The sequence below is a fragment of the Eptatretus burgeri genome, chromosome 4 (genome assembly GCF_056783735.1).
Source record: "Eptatretus burgeri isolate ZD-2024b chromosome 4, Ebu_testis_v1, whole genome shotgun sequence".
NCBI lineage: Eukaryota > Metazoa > Chordata > Myxini > Myxiniformes > Myxinidae > Eptatretus > Eptatretus burgeri.
This window is the reverse complement of record NC_140964.1, coordinates 76,353,126-76,371,584: the sequence shown is the minus strand read 5'-3', so window position 1 is coordinate 76,371,584 and position 18,459 is coordinate 76,353,126. Positions and strand designations below refer to the sequence as shown.

The 18,459-nt window shown below is 41.7% G+C and overlaps 2 protein-coding genes across 4 annotated transcripts in view; one reads left to right on the top strand and one right to left on the bottom strand.

Annotated features, from left to right (window-relative positions):
- Window positions 1-3,678, top strand: part of LOC147028405 (uncharacterized) — a 44,127-nt gene extending 40,449 nt beyond the window's left edge. For all 3 annotated transcript variants that reach the window (XM_085878769.1, XM_085878768.1, XM_085878770.1), the window contains one exon: window positions 2,904-3,678. The gene's annotated coding sequence lies outside the window, so the exon portion shown is untranslated. The remainder of the gene's footprint in view (window positions 1-2,903) is intronic.
- Window positions 271-8,552, bottom strand: LOC147028404 (uncharacterized). Its single transcript, XM_085878767.1, has 3 exons — window positions 8,418-8,552; window positions 8,040-8,187; window positions 271-2,097 (listed from the first exon to the last, which is right to left on the bottom strand). Exons 2-3 carry the CDS (start codon window positions 8,127-8,129, stop codon window positions 721-723), a joined length of 1,467 nt encoding a protein of 488 aa, XP_085734893.1. The 5' UTR covers window positions 8,130-8,187; window positions 8,418-8,552; the 3' UTR covers window positions 271-720.
- Between the last annotated feature and the right edge of the window lie 9,907 nt (window positions 8,553-18,459).

The following is an 18,459-nucleotide window of genomic DNA, read 5'->3' as shown; positions in this document are numbered from 1 at the left end:
TGAAACAACAGAGATACGTAGATCATGTAGTTATCCACCATGATTCAGAGGGGATGCCCCATGATTAAGTGGAAGAAACAGTCGTCGTTCGAAACTAACACCATCTCTACCCAGCTACCAGCAGCACATGTACACGGACGATTTGAGTGGTGAATCAAACACCTGTTGCCATTGCCTGGCAGTTACCAAAAGAGCACCTGAAACTAATAACACTGAACAACAAAAAATTTTTACTGGAGATGTGTAAAGTGATTTAGACTAATTTGGGTACGCTGATTTCAAAAATCATAACCGTTTTGCTGTATCACGTCAGGATTTTCAGTAACAGAAATATTCCCATTGCCTAGAAGTCAGGATTTCAATGAAATTTACAAAAATTCATTTATTCATTTATTTCATGAATGCTTCAAAATTATAGAAATTACAGAAAAACTCCACTAGAATGTAATTAAAAATGCTTTAGGCATTTGGCTTTGCGTTTGTGCTGCTCTGTGTCAGTTTCACGATGCAGGAACCAGCAGAAATCACCCATCATGTTCGGGTTGTGCCGCCCTTGGTAACGCGTCTCCATGAGTGAAATCTCTTGGTGGAATCGCTCGCCGTGCTCGTTCGAGACTGCTCCCAAGTTGTCAGGGAAGAAGTTCAGGTGCTGGTGTAGGAAATGGATTTTCAGGGACATCCTGGAGCCAAGTTTCCTGAAGGACTCCAGCAGCTGCTGCACTATTTCTTCATAGTTGTCCGCGCGCTCGTTCCCCAAGAAGTGCTCCTCCACGCTGCCAGCTCTTTGGGGTTTAGAGTTGTCGGAAAAGTTTCGTCCTTCATAATCTGTCGGATTTGCGGTCCAACAAAGACACCAGCCTTGATCTTGGCCTCCGACAAGGTGTTGCCAAACTTTTCCTTGAGGTATAAAAACTCACGCCCATTCAGATCCATTGCCCGTACAAAACTTTTCATCAAGCCGAGCTTTATGTGGAGTGGTGGAAGGAAAACCTTGGCTGGGTCGACAAGGGCGACATGCTTCACGTTGTGTCGACCAGGTACATGCTCTTTTCGCTCTTCCCAATCTTTCTTCGTCCAGTGATTCTTGTCGTCTCTGCTATCCCAGAGACAAAGGAAGCACATGTATTTCGTGTAGCCTGACTGCAGCCCTAACAACAGCGCCACCACTTTCAAGTCTCCGCAGATGTGCCAGTTGAAGTCATTGTACTTGATGGAATCAAGCAGCTGCCGCATAGTCTCATAGGTCTCTGTCATGCCGAACGCGTGAGCCAGTGGGACTGATGGTTTCTCGTTGCCATTGTGGAGCAAAACAGCCTTCAAGCTGTTCTTCCCCGAGTCGATGAAGAGGCGCCAGTCTGCAGGATCGTGATCACACCCAAGTTCTTTCAACAGACCGTTGATGTCACTGCAGAATGTCATCGTGTCTTCCATCTCAAAGAACTCAGCCATGTCTCTGTGACGTGCTCTGAACAAGGATATCTTGGTGTTAGGTTCAAGTAGATTCCACTGCTGCAGCCTTGATCCAAGCAGCTCTGCCTTCGCCTTTGACAGCGAGAGATCTCTTACAAGATCATTTAAGTCTCCCTGGTTCAGAAGGTGTGATTCTTGAGTGTCGGGTTCAAAAGGTTCATCATCACCATCCTCTTCACCACTGCTTACAGCTATGTTCTGATCAGCTGGAGGTGTTGGAACGGGGTTCTCGTCATCATGAGGCACAGGTTTACGAGCAGAGACGCAGTCAGCGTACTTGATGTGACCTTTATTCTTCTTGTTGAAGCCGGCGATGCTTGTGCAGCAGAAATAACAATCATCATGATGATTCTGCGGCTCATGCCATATCATGGGCACCGCAAATGGCATGCTCGCGCGCTTGCCCACCAACCACTGAGTCAAGGTTGTGTGACAGCTTGTGCAGCAGATGTGTGGTGCCCAGCTCTGTTCTTGGTCCCCCACCTTACACCCGAAGTAGTGAAAGTAGGCGGCCTTCATTTTCACTGCTGTAGATAGACTTCGCTGTTGATCTTTTTTGGTATACCGACCACAGACATAACAGAAGTTGTCAGGATGATTGGTACAGGAACGCATACTCATCTTTATCTGAAAGAAAGAAATATAACACAAGTTAACAACAATTGTACGAAATAGACATGTTAAAGACATATGTAAATTTCATTGAAATCCTGACTTCTAGGCAATGGGAATATTTCTGTTCCTGAAAATCCTGACGTGATACAGCAAAACGGTTATGATTTTTGAAATCAGCGTACCCACATTAGTCTTAATCACTTTACACATCTCCAGTAAAAAATTTTTGTTGAAATTTGTTGTTCAGTGTAATCAATTATGAACACAAATGTCTACAAATCAAATGAACCACCATTTATTTATAATGGAGAAAAAGTATGTTTGTATCATCAATCGTCATTCTACCCTCCGAGAGGATTTGACCTGGGATGCTAAAACTTTCATTGTTCCCCCTCAACCATCCCCCCACAATTTCCCATCAACCATCACCCCCACAACATCCACCAACACCGCACACCTACTCTCCACCATAGCACCACTCTCCCCTCCATGAGGGCGGGACATCGACATCTCACGGACACGATAGTGGGACACTGCATGGACACAAATGGCATTCAGGGAAGGTATTGTTAAGTTTGTGGGGTAGATGGAGGAATTTCATAGCAAAGGTAGGATTGTATAGGATAGCATGTTCCATGGACGGGTAGAACACATTTCATTGTAACTTAAGTGGGGAAACTGTTAGCTTAAGTGTTACGTGTCACCACACGGAGTGGGGGGGGGGGTGGTGCTGTGTTAAATTATGTAGGGTCTAAGGCTAATTTCTCCCAGTATGTGATTGTACCCTGTGACCTTTTCCTATGTTTTTGCATTTCAAGACCAGCGATGAAAAGGAATCACATCCTTGGAACAACAACAACCGAGCCGGACATTTCTAAGCAGGCGAAAAGCCCGCCTCCAGCAATGACAACTAGCGAGACCATGCCCCTGGGGTGGATGATGGAAGGGGTGACATCAGAGAGGTCAGAATAGAAAGGGCTGGACAGAAGCGAGGCAGGATCGGCGGTTGCAAGAGAAGGGAATTACAGCTGGCCGTCCTCGACACAGTGAAGAAGGCTGCACAATTCTCATGTTCATGCTGAGGCGAATTTGCTCGCGTGATGGAGCAAGACACTGGCCATTGACTGTTCGGCTGGGTCGTGTGAGACCGCACCTCGGAGACTCATGTTATGCCATCGGGGAAGAAGGCGGCGCCATTTTGCAGAGAGCAGCGGCGTTGGCAATCTCAATCGTGTGGTGGAACTAAGGGCTTCTGGGCCCTTAACGAAGGGACCATCTGCATGAATTACCTCCTGCACGCTTCCTGCCCACAGAGTGGCTTGGCGTCATTTTGGCCACATATTTCGGTGCAGTGACAATGCGGTTTGGTGAACCCCATGCTTCAGAAACTCATCTCTGAGCACCCAGCTAAGTGCCGGGAGAAATGGAGGATTATTCTTTTCTTCATTCTGTCCCCTTGTCTGTATTAAAGTCTGTGTGGAGGCGCCTAAAATCGGAATTTAGGTTACCTTACGTTTCATTATTATCCTGTTTTGATTTATCTCCATGATGAATACTTGATTTATTTTCGTTGGCCCCCCACCCCCACCCCCATATTTATTATCCCGCCCCCCGGAGGGAGGGAGCGGGATATTGTAATCGTCCGGTTTGTTTGTCTGTTTGTTTGTTTGTCTGTCTGTCTGTTAGCAACTTTACGGCAAAACGGTTTTAGCAAACACTATCAAATTTAATCCACAGGTGGGCAATGAACCTTGGACGACCCCATTAACTTTTGGGTCCAATTGGATCAAAGGTCAAGGTCAAGGTCACGAAAAGATCAAAATCGTTTTTCGCTCATAACTTCGTCAAAAATGATCTGATTTACTTCAAACTAAGCTTATAGTGAACCTTATTCTATTTGTCACTTATAATCCTACCCATTCCTATAGTGAAAAATGCATATTTGTGAAGATCGGTAGGGTCCGAAGTTTTGGGCGTCATGGTCATCGGTCAAAATTACATATTTTCCATTACAAATCAAACTAGAACGGGCACTCGGTAGAGCGCATACCTTCGCGCCGCAACTTTTTTCCGGGCACATTTGAAAAACGTCATTTTAAAACGTCCATGACGTCACAACCGTCAGTCCGATTGATGTCAAATTTGGTGTGTAACCTCCTTGAAGGCAGTCCAACAAAATGGAATGATAAACGCTGAAAAATTAAAAAGTTGAAAAATGACGTCATCTTTTGACGTCATTTTGACGCACTTCCGGGGACGTCACGTCCAATCGGGGACTACCATTCTGAAAGCTCGTAGTTCACTGAACGTTTTAACGTTGGTTTCATGTCAATAGCTCTATTGGATCTGAAGCTATGCCTACAAGTATATTTTGACCTTGAGTGTGACCTTGACTACAGAGTTAATTGGCAAAACCTGTACATCAATAAACAGATATTTTGGTACTGATCCTAATGCCTGGATTTGGGAGACTTTGCTTTATAAATTATATAGATATTTGAATGTAAAATATCAGGACATTTTAGCCACAATTGAAAAACGTCATGTTCAAACGTCAATGACGTCATAATGGTCAGTCCAATCAAAGTCAAATTTGGTGTGTGACGTCCTTAAGGTAAGTCCTACAAAACGGTATGATCAAAACTGATGAGATCGAAAATTGAAAATTTAAGTCATCTTGCGACGTAATTTAGACGCACTTCCGATGACGTTATGTCAAATCCGACACTACATATTCGAAAGGTATCTCGTAATGGAACAATATGGCGGTGGTTGCATGTCGATAGCTGTATTATGAAGGAAGTTATGCTCAAAAGAGTGTTTTTGACCTTTTCATGACCTTGACCTTTGACCCGATCACTCCCAAAATCTAATCAAATCGTCCTTGGATACTCACGAATCATCCCACCAAATTTCATGCAATTCGGTTTAATACTTTCTGAGTTATGCGAATAACAAACAAACACACATATTCACAAATAAATAAATACACAGCGACCAAAACATAACCTTTCGCAGAATGCGAAGGTAATAAGGTTAGGAATATGCATGTTTACTATGGAAGACATATATGAAGTCCTTTATTGGCTTTCGTTTGACACCATGACCTTTGACCTTACGTGGCCTTGAAAGGTCAAAACTTCGTCAAAAATGGTTTAATTGACTTCAAACTAAGACTAAAATATTCCTTATAATCAACATTCAGGTTAAGGATGTATCAAATTTAAATTTGATCCCCAAAATAACTTTATGCCTTAAATGGGTGGGATTTGTTGTGCCTGGCACCACTTGTTTAAGTTGTTTGTGTTGTCTATTTGTCGTGGGTTCGAGTATAAACCCTTGTGTTGTGTGCCTCCGTCCTTGCCGCCCTTATCTCTCGAGAATCTCGGCATGTTCACCTCCAAGGTAGAACCATTTAGTTATTCGTCCACGTTGGGGCTAACTCCCTGGATACGACAATACGAAGCAACAGCAACAACAACCATTGAGGGATTGGGCCAAAAACGATACACGGTAGAGCACGATATCTTTAAAGGTTGTGGACCGATTCAGAAGAAACTTTGTGGATGAGCTGGGTGGGTGACAAAAAAAAGTCAATTAGATTTTGGTTTAGGTACGGAAACAGATTCAGCCCATCAGTGGGCTACAAAACGTAAACTGTTCAGCTTGCTGGAGGTATGTGCTCTATCAAGTGCCATTCTAGTGTTTTACGATTGATCCCCTCGGGATGGGTCGTAATTCTCGAAGAGCTTTCTTGTATGCAGGGCAAGTCCAAGATATCACGCGCATTATGTATGGGACATTCAGAGACTTTCACCCTTTCAAAAAAATGACTGAATTCAATGTTTTTTCATCTTCATGTCTGGTATCTGCAAGACAAATACTGTCTGTAAAAATGACATTTGACCTTGAGATAATTAGTAAGATATAGAAAATGTACCTTGTTACATATGGGACCACAAAAAAAATTCAGATTTTTCAACAGAATTATCAAGTTCAAAAGTCTCTGAAAGTCTTTTGTTGTACAACTTGGTATCCAGTGTGAAGAAAGGTTGAACACTTGAGCTTATTTTTGCAAAATCTTATTGACAAAAATTTTTTTACACCATATTCAATTGGCATTTGTTATTTTAATGAAGGATGTGTTACGTTTGGGACATGTTACATATGGGGCATTTGTCCCCCTTGGATCAATGTGATAAAAGTGAAATGTGATAAAGTGTTTTCTCATGTTGCACAAATAATGTGCTATTTTGGTTTGGGGGAAACAACTGGTAAATCTTTAAACATTTTATTGATCAAATTTCAACAATTTCAACATCAAAGACTTGTAAACCTAACATTAAATTCAAAAGCATGGATGTTGTGTATCATGGAAATAATGAAATGAAGTCCTATATCACAACTGTTTTGTGCAATTTCACTTTGAATCATGTTCTTGTCTTTTATTAAGTGATGTATTTAATGCAATGTAACCTGTTCATCATCTTTATCGACAGTTGTAAGTACATGGTAAAGTTTCAAACTACTATGAAAAAAATAGTTCCTTTACTTCAGTGAGAAGGTGCAGCTTGTGATCCTCTCCCACACACCAACAAACTTAAACTTTAAGTAATGTTAAACACATGCCTCCTGGGGGAAAACAAACATTTTCCCTTTCTTATCAAGCAGTCGGCAACACACTTTTGTAGCTCAGAGACATTCATAAACATCTCACTCTGTAACTTCAATTTCTTTAGGAAACATATGAATCTCTCGACTGTTTCTCGATCTCTCGACTGTTTATAATTGGCATTTTTAGTACTTCAACCACTGATCCAACATCAACAACATATTCTGTGTCAGTGGCAAAAATGAATTTGGTCTTACAAGAATTTGAAATCTTTCTCATGAATTTGACAATCATAGCCTCTTTCTGAGTGTCTGACTTTTATTAATCACTTGTCCAACAAATATTCTGATAGTACAACTCTTTCCTTCTACATTAATTTTGGCAACAATGAATTCTCCTGTTTTCACTTGAAGTGGAGTTTTATCTTCACTTGTGTCTGCATCATTCTCTAGAAGTTTCGACTTCGTCAATGGAGACATAAAAAACCCTGTTGTGCATGCACAATCATATGCCCCGAAGACCTCTATTCCTCGGAGTTTCTGGGGTTGATTATGTAATTTCAAAAGTCCCATATTAGCCACAAACTTACTGTTCATTATGCATGGACAGTACATCGTCCAGGAACACCACTACTCAGGAAATTGACGAGTGGAGGATCTGGAGAATGAATATGGCAGGAGCTAACTGTCAGAATTTGAAAAACCAAGACCCTGACAAAACCTGGGGGGAGGGGGGTGAGTGGGGGGAGACATCACCGGGCAGTTTTCATACTATTTGGGCCTTTCAGATGAAATTGGCAAAATGTTTTCCAATGCACAGATCAGTGCGACATACAAACCTCAATGTACAATTATTTACTCCATCCTTATCGAATTAAAAGATTGAATTCTAATTGGTGCCATTGGAATGGTGTGTTGTGCAATGTGAAAGGGCTGCAGCAAGGCATATATTGGTGAAACTAGGAGTAGGAAGGTGTGGGGGGAATTTAAAACAAAGATTGTAAGAATACAGTATGGGGATCGAGCTTATGGACCAGGGTGACACAATCAGCAATAGCTCACCATTGCGTACAATCTGGCCATTAATTTGATCCGAGTTGGACTCTATTCCCGATTTGAACGATACCATGCCTAATAAACATCGGAGATTTGGACCTCGAGGCATGACATGCCAAAGGCCATGATTGTCGTCTAACTGGTGAATTGATCTACCTATCCAATAAACACCTCTAATACAGGCTGCAAAAATTATGTGGTGGGTGTAAGGTGCAAATGAAGGGTAAAAGATGCAAACAACATCACATCATGACGATCATTAATTGCTGAAGACACTATGTGCTTACCTCTTGCTGCTGAGAGGTGAATAGGGGAGTGCAGTGGTGAGGAGTGCGGGTTTGCTCCCACCAACATAAGGTAGGACACGCAGGCCACATTGTCAGCCGCACACGCCAGGCTCAGGGGAGTACTACCACTAGCACCGATTGCGTGAATCTGTTACAATCGCACACAAAGGCACAATATTTAATAACAGCCCTGAAAACAGGTGACTTCCAGAGAATAACATTCGTACAATTTTGTACTAATACTGCTCTCTGAAAGGCCTCAACGAACAGACCTAAAGCAGATTTGAAAATGAACTCAAATGTAAAAAAAAAATTTAATGATAATTTTCAGCAAGTCTAAATATGCTTGTACTTTGAAAATAATGACATTTTACGTACTTTGGCTCCGACGTGTACGAGTTCTCGGACACAAGCAACATGGCCACCTCTGCAAGCTTCATGTAGAGGTGTGTGCAAGTCGAAGGTAACCGCATTCACATCACAAGGCTGGCAAAGATTAAGAATATAGATGAGTCTATCAAGGAATGTCTCATTTAACTTGTGCATGAATAAATTAATTTTGGCCTTTTAAGACTCTACTTTCAATTATGAACCAATCATTTTAATGTGTCGTTTACCAGGCTGACAAATTCTTGGCTTGACGTAGGAAGGGAATCGAATATTGTGAAACTCTCATCTACCTACCATTCGCTTATCCAAGGGAAAATATACCTGAGAAGTAATTTTAAGTACTGTCGTGGTTTAAAAAAAAAGCAAAAAAAAGTTAAAATTTATTTGGTAATATTTTTGAACATCTCAAAATTTCTAGACGAAGCGAGTACTATCGAGAGGTGTGGATGTTCAAAAGAGGATGGATGGTCACATCCCAAGTCATCCCTTCTGGGATGGAAAAGTAGAAATGGTCACATTCTTCCCTCTGAGGCTGCAAGCAAGCAGTGAACCAGCATCTCATATAGTCTTCGATCACTACTTATGATGTCTAACATCCTCTATGAGTGCAAACCCACCTCTAACTTGCAGATTGCTGTATGCCCTCCCTGCTGGCCTCCTCTCTCCCTCTCCTCTTTTCCTCTTCCTGTTCACCAATACTCCCCAGTTTGTGTCCAACCGTGACCCATATTGTGTCAGCATGTTGTCTTCATACCCTCTGTTACCATGCTGATCCATGAGCTTAAATTTAGTATACCAATGAACGAATTAAATAAATAAATAAATACAAATAAACTAGAACGGGCACTCATAGAGCGCATACCTTCGCTGCCACTACTTTTTTTGTTCTTGGTACGAGTGTGGGGAACTGGTTTCATATGAATGGTCTTATGACACAAACCACATATCTATAATGTCATGACCCCCCCCCCGAATTTCGGGGGCTACGGACTAAACAACAATCAACTCACGTCGTTTTGGCGAGTCTTCACTCGCAAGCTCGGTGAATACAACGTTTCAACAAGAGAAGGTAATCTCGTTTGATGCTGGTTTCATGCAAATCGAATAAGAATTGACTGAGTTATGCCGAAAACCGCATATTTTTCAAGGGCGTGACTGCACCCCCCCCCCGACATTTTACCCCAACCGGTGACATGTGTTATGACGTCATTGTGTCACAAGATTGGGCATTAAATTCTGAACATTTTGGTGCTGGGTTCATGTAAAGCGGACAAGAATTGACCGCGTTATGACAAAAACCGCATATTTCTCAAGGTCGTGACCCCCCTGACCTTTGACCCCTAACCGGTAACAAGAGTATGGGCGTCATTGTGTCATATTGCATATCACAAGATGAGGCGTTGAATTCTGAACATTTTGGCGTTAGTTGCATGCAAATTGAATAAAAATTTACCGTGTTATCGTAAAAAGACGATTTTGACCTTTTCGTGACCTTGACCTTTGACCCGAACGATCCCAAAATCTAATCGAATGCTTCCTGGCTAATAACCAATAATCCCACCAAATTTCATGCAATTCGGTTTAATACATCTTGAGTTATACGAATCACAAGATGACAAATAAATAAATAAATAAATAAATAAATAAATAAATACACACACGCCGACCAAAACATAACCTTTCGCAGAATGCAAAGGTAACTAGAAATGGCACAGGGGAGAACACATACCTCCAAAAGGTTGAACAGTTTACGTTTTGTATCCCACTGATAGGCCGGATCGAGATCGGACCTGAACCAACATCTATTCAGGTTGTTCTCGTCATCTACCAAGTTTTGTCACAATCCGTTAACTTTTTGAAATATGCCAAATATCGTTTTTGACCCTATCACTCAATATTGAAGAATCACTGAAAAATTCTCAGATCCACATCCGGATCTTCACCAAAATCGCCAATACTGCTCCACAGGTGCACAATTGGGCTCCTTCGGACTTGCTGTCGCACCACAAAAAAAAAAAATAAATAAATAAATAAATAAATAAAAAAAAGAGTGCAGTGGATCGTCAAAAATTGGGCTCCTTTGCTTTCTGTTAAGACGCGGCACTCTTTTTCAATTTCATGGTGCATTGCAGTGCACGATTGTGTTACACTCGGTGAAAAGAACTGCTGAACCACAGCGTATCTACGAAGCAGCACGATGATTGGAAGATAGAGGTTTCTGGCATCTCGGTGCAGAAAACAAAGCATGTGATTGAATGAACATTGTGAGCAGTTTCTCTAGATAGACATAGGATACCAAGAATAAAGTGGAAGAACAGGGGCATGTCTGACAAACAATCGGAATGATTGGCAGCTCGGGGAAATGATCGAAATGATGAAATGATCAATACATTTCACAGCTTGGGAAGCCAGAAGGAGAAAGAGCGAAACACTTTGCAGTCACCATCACGACTCTCCCTTCAGATCCGTTAATGTAATAATATTGTTGCAGCCAGGGGGATCGAGTGAGAAGACCACGAGGGAGAGAAGCTATTTCGGGTTCCCACCGGACTCCCCGGAATCGCAGGCCGTCACACATGGATAATTCCATGATGCGGCGGGTCGCTAACCGACCGTGAACGCCAATAACTCAACCACGTGACTTAGGGGCCTCTGTCTAATATCGGTTACCTAAAAATAATCATGTGACGTAATTACCAGGGGACATGCCCTCTGTACACCTTGTCCGAAACGGATCACCTTACCGGATCATATGCAGCCGAGCGACACTGCCAAGGATGTACTGGTTAAAAGGAACGGATTGTTCGGAATAAAGTCCCGGCTAGGCTAGATACTGATCGTGCTGGATCAATGAAAGAAAAGACAAAAACGAGCTGGGAACATTTCTATAATTTATTACAGGCAGGCGAGGAAAAGCATGTGGGACAGGGAATAGATTTATTGTGTGTAAGCAGGGATAGCAAGAAATGTGTGGTGTGACAATAAAACAAGCAACTTACAACAGCAGACATATCCCGATATAATTATTTTGCAATCTTAACTGAAACAAGGACAGGCACCATGACACATACACACACACACATGCACGCACACACACGAAGAAGAAGAGATGAGGCTAATGGTCTCGTCATACCTTGAACGATTGACTGACCGAGCCACCCAGTACGTTTTGGAGGGATGCTCCGCTGAATGATCCCTCCTTGATAGTTTGTGCGTCATCTCCTACTTGGCTACAGGCTACGGTGCAGCAAAGCATCTGTGCAGATCCAGAGCAGGGGCGCAACTGTCAGGTGTGAGGGAGGGACTTTCGGTGGGGCCAGCGGCGAGTGGGTGGAGAAGGTGGAAAAAGCAGGCGGATGGGTGGAGAAGGTGGCTGGGTGGAGTCAGCGGCGAGTCGGTGAAGAAGATGGGGCAGCAGGCGTACGCAGAGATCGATCCAAAGCCAAGTAAGGAAGATGAGGATGACCACGAGTCGAAGACTCTGGACGGCTTTGCGATCCGTCCTTTATAGTCCCTGCAGTGCAGGGCGGGGCGCCGCCCCAAAGCGATGCGTCGTCATCAGAATCGGGCGCTCCCATTGGGCCCCGTCCAGCACATGGCCCAGCCGCCATGGCCGGAAGCGGCCTTACTTTACATCCAGCAAGACATGTCCAAGCTGTGGAATTGTCTCGCTCCGAACCCCGTGATACGAATCGCCTTGCTTCGTCCGTACACCATGCGGCCCGAGCGATCCGGGACGTCCAGCACGCCTCTGCTTGGTAGCAGCTGTATCAAGGCGGAGGTGCCTGCTGTCTGCCGTCTGCCGGAGGGAGGATGTCTGCCGTCCGCGGGAGACATCTGTGGCCGCGGTGGTGAGCGAAGACCGACGATAAGACACTGCCAGGAACCAGCGCGCAGACCCAAATGAAGATGTGTGCTATTCATGCCCTGTGCTGTATGGTGATAAATTATCACGGGACTGCGCGCTGGTCCACCATTAAGCATGCGGTTATCTATCCCCGTGGCGATCTTCACAGGCGGTGGTGTGTGCGGTGCCGGCCCTGATCTGTGTCATGAATTTAAGGAAAGGATTGGATATAATTATTAGATGTAGATTTGGGTTGAAAAGAATATAGATATAATTATTAGATGCAGAAATGGGATGAAAAGAACACGCCGTGTGCGTCCTGTATGGCGGGGTCGAGGTTGTGTATTGCTTTTCTATTCCCCCGGGCACAGCATTCCTGCACCTGTCCCATCTTGTCGTTGATGCTTGTGTTGGCCTTTGCGAGGATGCATACGTTGAGGGTGTGGCTGCGGTTTTTATAAGTGGCCGTCTGGGTGCAGTGCCTGTTTGGATTTATTTCAGGAATAAGATTAAAAAGAGTAGGAATGAAGTTAGAGATATAATCAGACCTACGAGATAAACTATGAGATCCACAAAACACACTTCTTCCTGTTTAACCCATTAGACATGAGGGAAAGGTCTTACTGTACATATATTAATGAAATAACTGTCTGGGGATCACTGTATGATGGATGCCATTGCCTTGGAGGGATGTGGTTTCCAGAACTGCAACAATATATTACGTTATCAGATCCTTCAGAAATAATAATATTTAATAACTACTCTAATCGTCGATTTGGTAATTTAAAAAAACGAAAAGAAAATCAAACACGATAGTAGGCCTTATTTAATTGTATTGAAGTTTTAAATTTATTCAAGAACTAGAAGGAAATTAAACAGGTTAAGATAAACGATCAATGTTAAAAAGCATTCTTCTTCTTCTTCTTTCAGCTGCTCCCGTTAGGGGTCGCCACAGCGGATCATCCGTATGATCCGCATAGTGATTTGGCACATGTTTTACGCCGGATGCCTTTCCTGATGCAACCCTGGTCGCCTCTTACGACACAGGGATATGGTACACCTATTTTAACCGGGGTATACACTGGCCCAGTATACTGGTACTCATTTCGCCGACCTCGGAAGGATGACAGGCTGCGTCAACCCCCTGGTGTATCAATTCAGTGGCCCAACGGGGCTTGAACTCAGGACCTTTTGGATCCCAAGCTGCTGCCCTAACCACTGCGCCAACACAAGGCTAATGTTAAAAACCATATCCATACCTTAATGCATGAGTACCTTGTCCTATTTTTGTAAAACCACAAAATTATGTTTTTAGTTTAATATATATATATATATATATATATATATATATATATATATATATATATATATATATATATATATATATATATATATATATATATATATATATATATATCTCAAACCCATGTCCGAAGGAAGTGATGCAGTGAAGCGGCTATACACAGCTTAAAGAGTCGCCCTATGGCAGACTGACAGTTATTTCCCCAACAGGTAGGGTGACCCTACTGTCCTGGTGCAAACTAAAGAACAAGAAAAAGAGCAATCAGAGATTGCAGACCTTCAGCAGGATCTCTTTTGAGTGGTATATTTTTACAGGTTTTAGTGTAAATCCAATATGGCCACCAAACCATGAGACCTATGACATCATATGTGTGAACCTTTTGTTCCTCATGGACAGGTGATCATACGTGTAAAGTTTTGCCTCGATCTGCTCAGCCACTTCAGAGAAGAATATTTTTGAAGATTAACAACAAAAAAGGCTGCCGAATCACGTGACCGATGATGTCATCAATTTCTTTTCTGTGGACATTTTATTCCTTGATGATCCTCAAATGTTTTAACTGATCGGATATAGCATTCTACATGTGCAGCTATGACGTCATAACAAAGGCATCTATGACATCATGAAAAAAAAAATCACTCATTTCCCACGAGGAGTACTTGCTATGTGCCAAGTTTCAAATTTTTCCTTGTTACGGTTTCAGAGATAGAGGTCAAAAGTTTTCCGTTTTTCCAATATGGCTGCTACACTATGCAACCTATGACGTCATAATTATCAGTACAACATTCTACATGAGTAGTCACATCAATGATTTAAAACAAAAAATTCCTCTCAATCCGACAAGCAGTTGCGGAAAAAAAACACAAAATATCTGTGCGGACAAACGAACCCAAATGCAATACCCTCTCCTTCGGCAAGGGTAATACAAACAAGGACAAATGTGTCCAAGAGCAACATCCTAAAGGTTTTGTCGGCTAAAAAAAAAAAAAAACTTCCGATTTTGTCACGTGCCTTGATTAAGCCAACAGCGAGACCCGTCATACTGTATTTACGAAATAATCTTTCAATAGTAACGTGAACTTTTCGAAACTTTAAAGCAAATGTCCGAATTATATTTAAAAGTTCATGATAGACGCTCTCAAAAGGCACCCTTAATGTGAGGATGTGTACAAGTGCTTAGTATTTAAGGAGATCCGGATCGTGTATATAAAGGAGCCGAGTCCTAAAATAAAGGTTTTGTCTTCACAAGAAGAACAAGGACAAATGTGTCCAAGAGCAGCGTCCTTAAGGTTTTGTCGGCTAAAAAAAAAAAAAAAAAAAAAAAAAAAAAAAAAAAACTTCCGATATTTCGTCACGTGCCTTCATTAATCCAATAGCGAGACCCGTCATAATGTATTTACGATATATTGTGTATCAACGAAATAATGTATTTACGAAATTACTATACACTAAATGGAATAATCTTTAAATAGTAACGTGAACTTTTCGAAACTTTAAAGCAAATGTCCGAATATATTTAAAAGTTCATGATAGACGCTCTCAAAAGGCACCGTCAATCTGAGAATGTGTACAGGTGTTTAGTATTTAAGGAGATCCGGATCTTGTATATACAAGAGCCGAGTCCTGGAGATTAAGGTTTTGTCTTCCCAAGAAGAAGAAGAAGAACAATGCCGAGCTCTCTATGAGCAGCGTTCGCTACGCGAGACACTGCTCAAAACCTCGAAGGGCACTCGATAGAGCACACGTACCTCTGCCACGCATTGCCTAATCCACAAGAACATATCTGGCCCAATACATTTTTCAAATATCTTCTTCTTCTTCTTCTTCTTTCGGCTGCTCCCGTTCGGGGTCGCCACAGCGGATCATCAACATGATCCGCATAGTGATTTGGCACATGTTTTACACCGGATGCCCTTCCTGACGCAACCCTGGTCGCCTCTTGCGACACAGGGATCTGGTACACCTATTTTAACCAGGGTATACACCGGCCCAGTACACTGGTACTCATTTCACCGACCTTGGAAGGATGACAGGCTGAGTCAACCCCTTGGTGTATTAATTCAGTGGCCCAACGGGGCTTTAACTCAGGACCTTTTGGATCCCAAGCCGCTGCCCTAACCACTGCGCCAACACCAGGCTTAATACATTTTTCAAATATCATGCTATATATATCGTTTTTGGCCCTATCTCTCAATGGTGAAAAATCACTTTGACAATTAAATAATTCTCATGCTGGATCAATGCAAGAAAAGACAAAAACGAGCTGGGAACATTTCTCATAATAATTTATTTACAAGCAGGCGAGGCAAAGTATGTGGCACAGGGAAAGGAAGAAATGTGAGAGGTGCGGCAACGTACAAGCAGCTTACAAAAGCAGACACAGAGCAGACTTAACGCGGAATAATAATAACAATAATAATGATAATTAAAACTGGTAAACCAGTAATCCCGGGCTTCAAGGCGTGCCTCCATTTTAACAAATTTCAACACCATCACCCTGTCACATGATGTGGGTTTTCCGAGTTAGAAAGTTAGTTCAAGTCTGCAATGTGGCCCAGCTACGGGGTCCCTCATGTTATCTCAATGAAGGATTGAAAAGCCCATAGCAATACATGATAGAGAAAGAAACTTCACGTTGGACAAATCGAGGCTGGACAAATTTTCAAGTCCTCAAAAAAGTCCAATAACTCCACATTTGCATATTAATGTAAATGGCGAACTTGTAGAACGTTAAAATATCTTCCAGAATTTGTGGTCACTTTTTGTCTATCTTCTTTGGTTTTCATTTTACGACATGTCAAAAATGGGTGATTCTAAACTTTGGGGGGCTCTGGGGCCTCACTGGGGTAAAATACAGACATAGCGTAAACATATTTGGAGTCCCCTCTTCAAGGCCTATCAGAATCTGTCATTAAATTTTTTCAACTCTCATTTGCATATTTGGCATATTTAATGAGGCGAATCGGCATCATTTTAATCATATAAATTATGCAACGATTTCGACGAAATTAACAACTTAACATTGCAATGGAACCTCGCAAATGTGTGCAAAAGTTTAAGGCTGTCGTATTATCCCTTCTGGAGAAGAAGATGTTTTTAGGTTTTGCAGAAAATCCAATATGGCCGCCATACCACGTGACCTACGTCATCAAAATTTTCAAAGTATAAACTTCAGGTGGAGAGTTATTCAATAGATAAGTTTCATTGAATTTCATCCAAGCGTTGTTTTTATTTTATGACATTTCAAAAATGGGCCATTTTCAACTTTGGGGGGCACTGGGGGCTCACTGGGGGCAAATACAGACATCGTATAAATATATTGGGAGTCCCCTGTTTATGTGCTATCTAAATTTGTCATTAAATTTTTTCAACTCTCATTTGCATATTTTGCATATTTAATGAGGCAAATCGGCATCATTTAAAATCATGTAAATTAAATAACGATTTCGACCAAATTAACAAATTAACATTAGCATGGAACTTAGCAAATGTGTGCAAAAGATTGAGGCTGTCAGATTAGCCCTTCTGGAGAAGAAGATGTTTTTAGGTTTTGGAGAAAATCCAATATGGCCGCCATACCACGTGACCCACGTCATCAAAATTTTTAAAGTATAAACTTCAGGTGGAGATTAATTAAACGGATAAGTTTCATTGAATTTACTCTAAGCGTTGTTTTCATTTTATGACATTTTAAAAATGGGTCATTTTCAACTTTGGGGGGTGCTGGGGGCTCACTCGGGTCAAATACAGACATAGTATAACTATATTGGGAGTCCCCTGTTTATGTACTATCGAAATCTGTCATTAAATTTTTTCAACTCTCATTTGCATATTTTGCATATTTAATGAGGCGAATCGGCATCATTTTAAAACATATTAATTATGTAACGATTTCGACCAAATTAACAAATTCACATTAGCATCGAACTTAGCAAATGTGTGCAAAAGATTGAGGCTGTCTGATTATCCCTTCTGGAGAAGATGTTTTTAGGTTTTGGAGAAAATCCAATATGGCCACCATACCACGTGACCTACGTCATCAAAATTTTTAAAGTATAAACTTCAGGTGGAGATTAATTAAATGGATAAGTTTCATTGAATTTACTCTAAGCGTTGTTTTCATTTTATGACATTTCAAAAATGGGTCATTTTCAACTTTGGGGGGCGCTGGGGGCTCACTGGGGTCAAATACAGACATAGTATAACTATATTGGGAGTCCCCTGTTTATGTACTATCGAAATCTGTCATTAAATTTTTTCAACTCTCATTTGCATATTTTGCATATTTAATGAGGCGAATCGGCATCATTTTAAATCATATTAATTATGTAACGATTTCGACCAAATTAACAAATTCACATTAGCATCGAACTTAGCAAAGGTGTGCAAAAGATTGAGTCTGTCTGATTATCCCTTCTGGAGAAGAAGATGTTTTTAGGTTTTGGATAAAATCAAATATGGCCGCCATACCACGTGACCTACGTCATCAAATGTTTCATAGTATAAACTTCAGGTGGTGAGTAATAATCCTGTTAAGTTTCGTTGAATTTCATCCGACAGTTTTCCCTCCAGATCCGCCACAAAATCGGTCAGTAGAACATAAAACCCGTTATAATAATAATAATAATAACTAGAACTGCCACTTTATAACTGCTGGCAGTGATGACCGGGTACCCAGTCCGCGTCCGCCTTTGACTCAACGTGAGACTTAAATCATAGTCGCAATTTTCGCATTGAAAGGATAAGCGTTGCCAGAGAAAACATTATTTAATAGTGATACAAACACAGGCCTGCTTCGAGAGGGAGCGGAACAGACGAGTTACGAACCGGGCAGCACAAAGCATTCAATTTCGTTATTACTGGCTTCCAGATTCAAATAA